This window comes from Melanotaenia boesemani, chromosome 10 (genome assembly GCF_017639745.1).
Source record: "Melanotaenia boesemani isolate fMelBoe1 chromosome 10, fMelBoe1.pri, whole genome shotgun sequence".
In the NCBI taxonomy this organism is placed as follows: Eukaryota; Metazoa; Chordata; class Actinopteri; order Atheriniformes; family Melanotaeniidae; genus Melanotaenia; species Melanotaenia boesemani.
The window spans coordinates 29,600,446-29,611,736 of record NC_055691.1 but is presented as its reverse complement, the minus strand read 5'-3'; the positions used below and the strand labels follow the sequence as shown (position 1 = coordinate 29,611,736).

At 36.6% G+C, this 11,291-nt stretch overlaps 1 protein-coding gene across 2 annotated transcripts; it reads right to left on the bottom strand.

Moving 5' to 3' along the window:
* Window positions 1-260: 260 nt before the first annotated feature.
* chkb (choline kinase beta) lies at window positions 261-9,054 on the bottom strand. 2 transcript variants are annotated; one of them, XM_041997435.1, is made up of 12 exons: window positions 8,467-9,054; window positions 8,266-8,295; window positions 8,001-8,109; window positions 7,732-7,845; window positions 7,358-7,491; window positions 7,169-7,273; window positions 5,154-5,212; window positions 4,216-4,303; window positions 3,967-4,075; window positions 3,114-3,214; window positions 2,941-3,022; window positions 261-1,570 (listed from the first exon to the last, which is right to left on the bottom strand). In XM_041997435.1, the coding sequence occupies exons 1-12, from the start codon at window positions 8,964-8,966 to the stop codon at window positions 1,514-1,516; spliced, it is 1,488 nt and encodes a 495-aa protein (XP_041853369.1). In that variant the 5' UTR covers window positions 8,967-9,054; the 3' UTR covers window positions 261-1,513. The 2 variants fall into 2 exon arrangements, with proteins under 2 accessions (XP_041853369.1, XP_041853370.1); XM_041997436.1 differs by lacking the exon at window positions 8,266-8,295 and having other exon boundaries at window positions 8,467-9,052.
* Window positions 9,055-11,291: the final 2,237 nt, after the last annotated feature.

Sequence of the window (11,291 nt, the reverse complement as noted above, 5' to 3'; positions counted from 1 at the left end):
AGATCCAGTCAATATCCTCAATCTGAGCAGCGTAGCTCTGTCTGGTTGATCTATTCTTGGCTTGAAGAGGTGGGACAACTGTCAGCTCTCAGGGATCAAACATGGTCCTCGCTTGGCCCTAAACGTCATCACAGGGTAATCAAATTGCTTTGCAGTCAGATGACTATTACATGAGAGGGAGTGTACATGCAGCAACACACATCAATGCACTGAGTTTTCGTTTACAAATGAATGAAGACAAAACATGTTACAGGTTCTAATAGTTTTTCAGTCATTTAATCTTGCAGTTCAAAAAATAAATATAAGGACAAGCTTCAATAGAATACTAAGAAAACATTGCTTTAAAAAGAGCTGAAGCTAGTTAATACATTACAAGTTTTTTCTTTTTTTATTAAGTAAATTGATAAAAGTTAGAAATAAAACAGAGACCTTAATTAATTCATCATTACATTCAGTCTAAACAAGCATCTAATTCAATAGAAGCATTACAAATGCAGTGAAATGAAATGAAATTAAAAATACTTCATTTATCTCAGCAGCTTGAGCCTTCAAAAAGGTCCCAAATGGACATTTTAGTTAACATAACATAATAAACAGGTAAGGGTAAAAGATGTTTGAGCATTTCATGCTGTTGAATTGTCTAGAGAAAAAAAACCCCACAAAACAAAAACCGAAGACATTTCAAGTAAAAGATCGGACCGCTGAAATAAATTAAAAATACTGTAAATGACTAGGTGTAAAAAAGAATGAAGTAAATGTTGGTAGACAGGCGGCACAGTAGAAATGCAAAGTCAGTTACAAGAAAAGTGGTGAAAAGATCAAACAGTATTGTTGACTACAGATAAACTGTATAAAGTAGCTTTCACATTATCATTTGCTGGGTAAGGTCTTAGCTTTACGGAGCTTAAATTGGAGAAAAATATTTTCATGGTCCTCAATAAAACTGCCTATGACAGTAGATACAGAGTTATCATAAAGAGTTGTTAGGTCACAGTAGGTGTTTATCGTTAAAATCAGCCCCATATAAAATGTATGTACTCTATTACAGAGCCAACATAAGACAAGTGAGGTAGAATGACTACAGTAAAAACACTAAAGCAGTGCATTATACAAAAGCATCCCACGCTGGACTCAATAATGTTGTCTTAGTAAACTTAAATGACGTTAGGTTCCACAGTCTTTACAGATTACAAGTCATCCATTGTCTGGCAAGGCAACAAGCACAAAGCTAAAGAATTACCCATGCCAATGTCATAAAGTGGTCCAAAGAAATGAAGTGCATCAAAAAAAAGGAGAAAAGTCAAATCAAATCAGTCGCTACTCTAACACTTAAAATTTGTTGCCTGCAGGTGTAGAGTGTGCTTTATCTTGTTTTTTTTCTTTCAGAGACCATTATTACTTGCTTGCATAGTTTCAATAAGATGAAGCTGCAAAAATCTTTACACCAATATGAGACAAGGTGGAAGGAGGGCATAAAAACTAAGATGGTACACTCTGAGGAACCAAATGGAATTCAGGAGAAGAGCTTTTTCTGCTTCAAGTAGGCATCAAAACGACACTGAGCATAGTCCTGCAAGAGAGGTAAACAGTACGGTGAAGGAAACTGACATCCAGCTGTATAATATATTTATATTTATATATATGTTCCTTGTTTATTCCTTCAATTCTTTGATTGCATAGTGATGATATCAATCCAATTTACAAATAAAAGAGTCATACTGGAAAAAAAATAACAGCACTCCTACATTTATAACACCTGCAGAAGTAGAAAACTGGTAACAGCAACACCTGATGAGATGCCAGTGGGAAGTGGAAGCTGCTTTATTTAAAAGCTTCTAAGATCTGCCAAGTCTTAAACAGCCCTCTGGGGTCTTCAGTTAAAGTGGCTGTTGATTTCTATCAGCCTGACAATTTAAAAAACTCAAAATAATTTTAAATTAATTTAAACTGTAAATAAATTTATCTAGATTAGATTGTAATCGACTGGCAGTTTATCCAGAACTGGTTAATCTATGTTTCAAATCCAAAAGAACTAGATGAAATATTTAATTGTGGGATCTGCAGGTTTTTCCTGCAACTGTTGGTGTCTACTGTTGGCAAGAGATCACTGTGTAAATTTGATCCACCAGAGACATTAAAGGTAAAATGATTAAACCATTAACTCATATTTTGATTTATCAATGCAGAAAATTTGCTTTTAAGAGTTGTTTTAAGTCTCTATGAAACAGCTGTTTTCAGTCATGAAATCCAGAGTGGGTGATGATGTTTCATCAGGATTTTGATCCTCAGGACATTAATAACATCATTAGTATCTTGGGGTTTTTTAACAGTGATGAGCTCCTCTTGAGACAATGCAGCTGGAACAGTTTCTTTAGCTGTTTTGTATCAAAGATCAGGACTGGTATGTCTTCTCAATACAGGTCTTTCTTCACTGATGGACACTGATAACACAACAGCACCTGAATGGAAAACACCCACCTGTCTCTGTGAGGATGAGTGTGTGTGTGGCGAATGTGCTGCATCATCAAATCAGTTTTACCAGTGTCCATCTATTATGTGCAGTGTGTTCAGCCTTTAAATAACAAAAAAAAAAAAAAAAAACACAGAAAACAGCATAACCTCCTAAATGTTATGCATATTGTGGGGAGCCTCCCAATATAATATTTATGGGTTTTGTTTCACTGTACATGCAATAAAACCCACAAACATCTTGAAGTTAATGGAGCTGTGCATGGAAAAACTGATAAAGTAGACACCTGTGAAGAGCACTGCAACAGCAGGTGATACTAGTTTCTGTGCACCGATTCAAAGATGATCATGTTTTTGCTTGCTCAAATTCAATAAAAAAGTTAACTATTTCTGTAGGTGGCATTTATTTTCATCATTGCTATTAACTGTTAATGTATACATGCTGTAAATACAAGAAAAACAACCACTTACCATGTATCCAAACTCAATTGTGGATATCTTGGCTTGAATGATGGACCACAGCCCCCAGAGGAAGTGTGACGCCAAAGCAAATCTATAACACAAAATAAACAAGTTCAGGGTTCAGGTGATTCCGTAGCAACAAACACTCACCGCTATCAGAAATCATTTTAACAACGTGTCACCTGTTTGCTTCAATTATGATGCTCTCTTCAACTTCTGTCTGGTCCGCGGCACGGTCAGAGTGTCGTCCTTGCTCTGCTAAATAACTTCTTATAAAATGAAGCTGAAATAAATCATTTGTCAAATGTTAAAGAATGTAGCAGGAGCATCAGTTGCTGCTGATGTGACTGATTTAAATGAGCTCAGTTGAATTAGCATGTTACACCATTAGATGGCAGTGCATGACCAGAACATTTTTGTAGCCTCTATCCCATCTAAGGGAATTACCTGATTACTTAAGAGCTAAGCATCAACAGTTAAACATATAACTATTTAAGTTTTTACAAAAACAAGTAAAACATATTCAACTTGCTCTACAGTTAGTCATTTTTAATTTTAAATAACTAATGCTGCACAACTTTAAATGAAAACACTTTTATTTCTTTTTGTGGTGCATTTTATGCATCTCGGAATATCTGTAGATGCCACCTTCAAATTTGGCTTTTCTAAATGTTTTATTGCAGCTTTTCACAAACTTTTGAATATATTAAAAGGTAAAAAGAAAGAAAAGACAAGACAACACTAACCCTCCTTAGAAATATCTTAGAGTATTACTCTGCAGAAAATCATTAATAATGAATTAAATTAATTTAATTCATCTGAATTTTCAACTATGTTCAGAAAACAGCTGCATATGTAGAATAGGTGGAGAAGTATCCATGTTTGCATCAAATAGTAATAAAGAGGATCATTCTGCCTTCACAGACATCATAAACTTAAATACTAAGTTTAAATTGTATGAACCTTTTAATATCTAATTTAAGGCTTCAATATTTTTATTTAACCTTTGATTTAATGGAAAATGTTTTGACTGACCTGCTGCTCTCTGGTTGGATAGTTCTCTGGTGTGGCTTTGTAGAAGGGCCACTGGTTGTATGTGTAGTCATACATCCACTCACAGAAATGGTTTCCGAAGTCAAAACCCCTGAACAAATTAGAGTATGTTGGTATTAACACTATGACACAATGCCCCAACCAAAACATCTTAACAAAACTGTATGGGTTGCCAACCCAAACAGCCGCCCCCCCTCACACTAAATTTATAATACAGCGTATACTTATTACCTGTAGTTGTAACTGCTGTATTCAAAGTCTATCAGCATAAGTCTTTCTGTTGAGGTGGGGTCCCTGTCTTCCAGTGCAAGAATGTTTCCTGCAACAGCAAATCAAAGAACAAGAAACTACCATCATTGATTTCTGAGGAATCATATTCTGAAAACGACCTCAGTCAACGACACGTTTAGACTGAGGGATAGATTAGATCAACCAAGTGCAGAATCACCTTTTTACTTCATAGAACAGGATTTCTGCTACATGCAAATCACCTAAAACATTATATATTGTATAAATGGATCTATATATACACATTAAGTCTATATTTGTGTACATTTACGGACCGTAATAAGAGTGTGAGATTGTACCCTGGAAATGTGACAGTGCTCTGCAAATAACTTAAACAAAAAAAAAAAAACGCAGGAGTTTCAACTCCCTCAAGAGTGGCGGAGGAGGTGCCAGAGCGAAGGGAGAAAGAAAAGGCTGAGAGAAAGGTATCTGAGCAAGGATAGCTTTAAGGAATATTTTGCTCAAGCCTGTGAAAATTATCCTAATGTTAATGTCAATGCTAATAAAGTGTTAGCGACAGTAATGTTTTCTGTTAATGATACAGAGTTTAGGTCGTCACATGTTGTTTCAGAAGGCGTTACAGTTATGTTAAAAACAAAAGATAACCTGTGATCAGAGGACGTATTAATTTTCATTTTATCTAATCTATTAAGACATGTAGAGTCAAAACATGGGTCTGGGTGTACTCACATGTTGTATCAGGGCATAATAGGTGGGAGCATGATGTGAACAAATAGCAGCTGCCTCTAATCATAACTACACCGTCGCATGACTTTGACTTACATGACGACAATGGAACCCTATGAAATGTGACAGCAGAGCCAGAGAGTAAATCTATCAGATCAAACCGGTAGTGTGAGGATGGAAACTGGGTAAACTACCTTCTTGGACATCATTGTGGCAAAACACCACTGGTGATGGAGTTGCTGCCAGTAACGCACTGTGGTGGAGACAGCAGGCAGATGAATAGAGCGGGTGATTAAAAAAGAAAGAAAAAAGGGAGAGTTCATTAAGAATTGCATAGCAGGTAGTGAAACTTATGCATAATAATAATAACTATTAGAAATCCAGCCCTTCAAAAAAAACCTTTACTTAAATACTAAAACCTCTCAAAACTACATTTAGGTAACGATACCAAAGTATCTTATCTAAGTTTGTGTTTTAAGTTGAAAAGTAAATTTGCTTCTGACATCCATTTTAGTTTGACTGCTGTTAATCGGCAGCATGAACCAAGCTCTGCAAAAGAAAAACACTTCAACACTCACTTCAACACAGCTATTCTCATTTTAGCATGATGCTTTTTCTGCAAATAAAAAAGAAACAACATTTTGTTGACCATTCAAAATTCAGCGCCACTCTGCTCGGCATCACACAGGATAAGCAATGAACTCTTGTTTAAACGAGAAAGCTTCAGAATAGGTCCTTTAACTGGTGCCTTCACAACTTTGTATTACTTTGAAATAAGAAGTATTGAAAGCCAAGAAAAAATAAAAATGTCTTTAACGTATTTATGTGTAAAGTACTTTTATAAATGCCCTTCCAGCTCTGATATTTTTAATCATTAGACTAACGAAGAGGTGTGATTATTTCACCCTATGACTGCTACACAGTGGGACTGCTGCTTATCTACAAGACAAACACTGGTCTGATTCTGCATTGGTTCTAAGGTCGAACTATGAGGAGGACTCAGCAGTGAAATCGTGGAGGTACTGGAACAAAGGTCAACCAATAGTCAGAGAGAGAAAAAAGCAACAGCTGGTAATGTTACCATGATTAAATCCTTCAGCTGTAGCCATCATTCATGTATAAACAATATCTTCAGTACCGTCCGCATGCTATTTAAATCTATTTGACAGTTTGTCCTGGTGACAGTCAAGAAATATTGTAGTTGGCCAAATCCCACTACTCAAGCCCCAATATCTATTAAATCATTAATTTATTTAAAAGTTATTCAAGTGGAGACTACAACTCAGTTTCTAAAAAAAAAAAAAACTAAAAAAAACACACGATGTGACTCCATTTCAAAACCAGCTGTTGGCTGGGTCACCTTGTTAACATACCAGCTGAGACATATTATCACTATTTGTCAAATTTCCACTTCCTTGTTTTTCACCCTGTATGGAACAATGAATACTAAACCAAAACTGAAGATCTTAGCAGATAAGTTTTAACTCTTTGTACACTCAGCATGGAAATAACCCATGGTAATGTGGGGCAGCTCTGAAAAAGCAAATAAGCTCTGTCATCACATATAAACAGATGTGTTTACCATCATCCTCCTCAGGCATTTTGAAACCAACAATGGTGACAGATGACAGAGCTGAGTCATCAAACATTTTCCCTAATCCTAATCACAAAAGTAAGTAAGTAAACTAAGTAAATCTTTATTTATACAGGACCTTTCAAGATAAAAATCACAAAGTGCTTAACAATAAAAACAGAACACAAAATAACAATAACACAGAGAAACTAAAAACAAATTGCTGCTTTTTAAAAGAGATCATGGAGTCCATAGATCTCAGGCTAAGAGGAAGGGCGTTCCAGAGGGAAGGAGCCACTGCTTTGGTTTTCAGCCGTGTTGGCTTAACAACCAGCAGACCTTGATCACTTGATCTCCGGGACCTGCTGGGCATGTAGGGCTGTAGAAGGTCTCCGATATATTCAGGTGCTTGGTCATGAAGGGCTCGATAAGTTAAAACCAGAATTTTAAAACGCACTGTAATAAATGGGAAGCCAGTCCAACTGGATTAGTGCTGGAGTGACATGAGTGAATTTGGAGGATTTTGTTATCAGCCTTGCTGACTAAGGCTGATAACTAAGGCTTCATCTATGCCACATCAAGAAAAGTACTCCATAAAATGTTGCTTGCTCATTTCAAGTCTGCATTCCAGCTTACCGGAGACTCTCAAGCTCGGCAGGCAAGTCCATCTTCATCAATTTCTTATACTTCTTCACATGTGCTTCACGGACGAATTTGATCTCCATCACTTGATCCATGTATCTAAAAACCACAAAAAAAGTATATTTTAATGTTAAGACACTGTAATTGATCTTTGTAGTAAGAAGATGTAGTGCAAGTCCCTACCTATTAATGGTCCCAAACAACCACTTTGGCTCTTTGTTGAAGGGCATAACCATTTCATGGAAGCGTGCCAGCTTGGTGGCAATCTCAGCTGAGATGGCTGGATCTGAGAGCTGATCTGTGCTCATGCGAGTATTCTGGGCAAAAGAAGAGAAGCGGATATTAATTCTTTCACAACTACTAGTCAAGTAAAATGTGAAGAAAATCTGTTATAGTATTATTATACAGTAAATGTGCTTTTACTGTACCTATTTTCTCATAGAAACACAATAATGTTTCTTTTTGGTAGAGTCACCTATAGAAGTCAATAAAACTCACCAATGCTGAGCCACTACAGATGCATGTGTGACTGGTGAAGAATAAATTTGTTGTTATACCGGAAGGTACTGCTCCAAGCGTCCCTCTGGAAAGACACCATAAAGTCTGGGCCCCAAAGTTCGTTCAGCCAGAATGGCAAACATCACACTCTCCAATACCAATGAGTCCACACCCTGCATCACAGTCATATACAGGGGAGACCCATGAAGAAGAAAAACACAATCATGTAGATTAACTACAACAATAGCATATGATTTACACTGTAATATTCACGGTCATACTCATGGCCAAATATATCTTCTTACTGACCAAAATTAGACAGACTAACCTGTAAGATGGCACCATACACTCTGAGGAGCACCTGACGAGGCTCCACTCCCACACACTGCACATGGTCAGGCAAGCTGCACAGGTACAGCAGATTACTCAGTCCACCACTGCAAACCAAAACAAAATTCATATATTATCAGCAGCAACACCATGAAAAATTCGTTCCCATACTGAGACTCAAGAAACATTAAGAAACGTATGTTGTTTGAAAGTTTTACTGAATCTGAATGACAAGCAGACATTATTCTATTATTTTAACTGATCATGGTCCAATGAAAATGAGTAGCACTGAACTGGGAGATAAAAGGAAAAGGAGACAAAATAAATATGAAAATGATCAAATAATCATTTAACACAAATATGATCCCTTCGAAATGGTGGAAACAAACAAGTAAGAAGTAATCAGAGAGCAAATTTATTCAGAAGTTTCCTTAGCATACTACAGCCTGTCTGGCATTATTTACCTGACGATGCTAATTTGAAAATGTTTCTCAGGGAGAGTCTTCCACGATCCAGACAAGAAGTCTCGGCACCAAGCAAAGGCCCTACTCCTGGTGTCTCGGTCGACCTCCTCGCTTCTCCCATCCCGAAAAGACTCTGCTTCCGAGTCCACATCGCAGCTGGCACCAAACAGAGGACTCGGGGTCCGTAAGTTTCTCTCGTTAACCTCAAGCGCGTGTCCCACGCGTTTCTTCTCCACCGGAGGACCCATGTCTTCTGTAAGTGTTGAAGCAATGTTGCTTGCGTAAAGCACCGGCCTTGAATTGTCTGCTTTGCTCAACCCCTCATCACCGCGACAGCTACTATGGGTTACATTTCGACTAGGTTGCATTGTGAGTTTCCGAGCGAACGCAAGAGGAGTGTCGGAATAGAACGTGGATTTAAGGCGGAAGGGCGTTCGCAGTTCACCGGTAAACCTACTTAGCCGGAAGAACCAGACATAACTGCCTGGCCTGAACCTCATTGGGGGAGGTGGATAGCGTTAAGTATAAAATATTCTAATGACTTTGATGTGCTGACATACGCAACCGCCAGCGATTTGGGTTGAGCCGGGGAAGTGCAGTTACTATCCAATCACAATTCAGGATCGGACTCGATTGTCCATTTCATTGGTCGGTGCCCAGTGGTACACTTTAACGTCATCTTTCCGTACACCGAAGATGTCTGGGAAATGAAGTGTTTACACCAATGTTGGCCAGAACGATTGATTTAATTTTATAGAAAGTCCCACCAGCGAAGGCTAATTGTAATCTTACAGACTGTCATTTATGCAATAATAATAATAATAATAATAATAATAATAATAATGATAGCTAGATAGATAGCTAGATAGATAGATAGATAGATAGATAGATAGATAGATAGATAGATAGATAGATAGATAGATAGATAGATAGATAGATAGATAGATTTACTGACTGATGTCAACATCACTGTACCAAACATAATACACAACACAATAAAAACAAAACAATCTTTAACACAGATTTGAAATTATGTGTACATATATATATATACATAAAATAAATCTATCAATCTATAAATAAATCTCTACCCACCAAGGATGCACCCATCTTTATGCACATCTACATATTTATACATATACCCCCACACATACACTCACACAGCAACACGCATGACACAAATACAAATGTATCCACTTAACATGTCTGAAAGGAGGTAGAAAGAAGCAAAACTTATTTATTGCTACCCTTTCTACAATAATCAACAATTACCCTTTACAATCATCCGATTTCCTGAGTCCCATGTATCCATGGGAAAAAAGAAGAAGAAGAAGAAAAAAAAGAATATTTACACTGTATAGCAAAAGGAAAAAGTAATCTAATATTATTTACCTAATAAATTTTTAATAGGTAATTTCACATCCTCATTTACATCAACCCATACACTGACACCTGCATCCACACACACACATATAACCACCAACATACATTATTCTCCCTGAGAGCTCTCATATGCATAATCCCATTTACAACGCTAGAGCCACCCATTCAAGTTCACCACAGGTTTTCATCACCATACTTGTTGCAAATCATTAGTCTAAACCTTTTTTTTTAACATAGCCATACTAAAATATTGTTTCAGTTCTTGGCTGAGTTTATTCCAGACCTTTACACCACTAACTGTAATATAATTTATCATTATGTCTTCACAGACTTCTCATAGTAATTTAGTTTGTGGCTCCTGTGCAGCACTACATGTCCTTTTCTAGCAAGCAGCTGTGAAAGTGAGCTGCTGTGGTTATGGCCTCCTCTGTATTTGACACTATCTTCATTTAGTTAATTCAAATTCTTCATTCTTTGTTGCAACTGTTAGAATTAAATTCTTTGTGAGTGTAGAGATTAGCTAGTTTCAGCTTTCAGTCAATAGTTTCATCCACTTATTGACTGCGTTGTGTAGTAAGCCTTTTTTTATTTGTTTAAATATTTTCTTGTTTGACGATGGCCGAGCAGAATGCACCCTGTGACTATTTTACACACTAACAAGTTTTTATTAACAAAAATTGAAATGTGAAATTGCCATTATTCTATTATTATTATTTTTTTTATCTCATAATAGTTTTCTGTTTACTGGATGCACTGGAACTGGTACCTATACTGATACCACCACTGATTATACTCAAATTAACTTGTAAATAAGCGAATTGAAGTATTACAAAGCGCAAAGGTTTTAAACCAAAGCATCATCAGTCTAACTGATACAGACTACTACAGATAGCTTATTCTTTACAGATATGTTAGAGTTGTAAAATACAGGATAAAAGCTAAAAGTCTACACTTGATTAATTTCAAATCCAATATGGTGGCAAGTCCAAATCATGAAAACTGTGTTATTGTCCAAATTTTTGGGCCTAACTTATGTTTTTGACACCTTTAAGGGGTGTTAAAGGGATTGGTTTTGTGTTGATCCAACATTTTTAATAACTTTACTTTACTTTACTTTACTTTACTTTAGAAAAGTCTTCTCTTTGCGATGTAGCCAAGAATTCAGCTTTATACACAACAACCAGGTTATGAAGGTTCTTGAATTATAATGGTTGTAGATTTGTTTGCTTTAAAGTATGCTAGACAAGATGCCCCTTCTTACATTGATTATTACTGACTGGACTTAAAAAAAAACCCTTTATCTCACCAAATTTCTTTGAATCCCCGAGAGACCTTTTCACAGCTTTCCTAAAATATGAGTGGTTCCTCACTCTTGCAAGATACTTCACGATTATATGCTTTATCAACTTCAGAGATGTGACCCTTGATGTCCATATTGCATG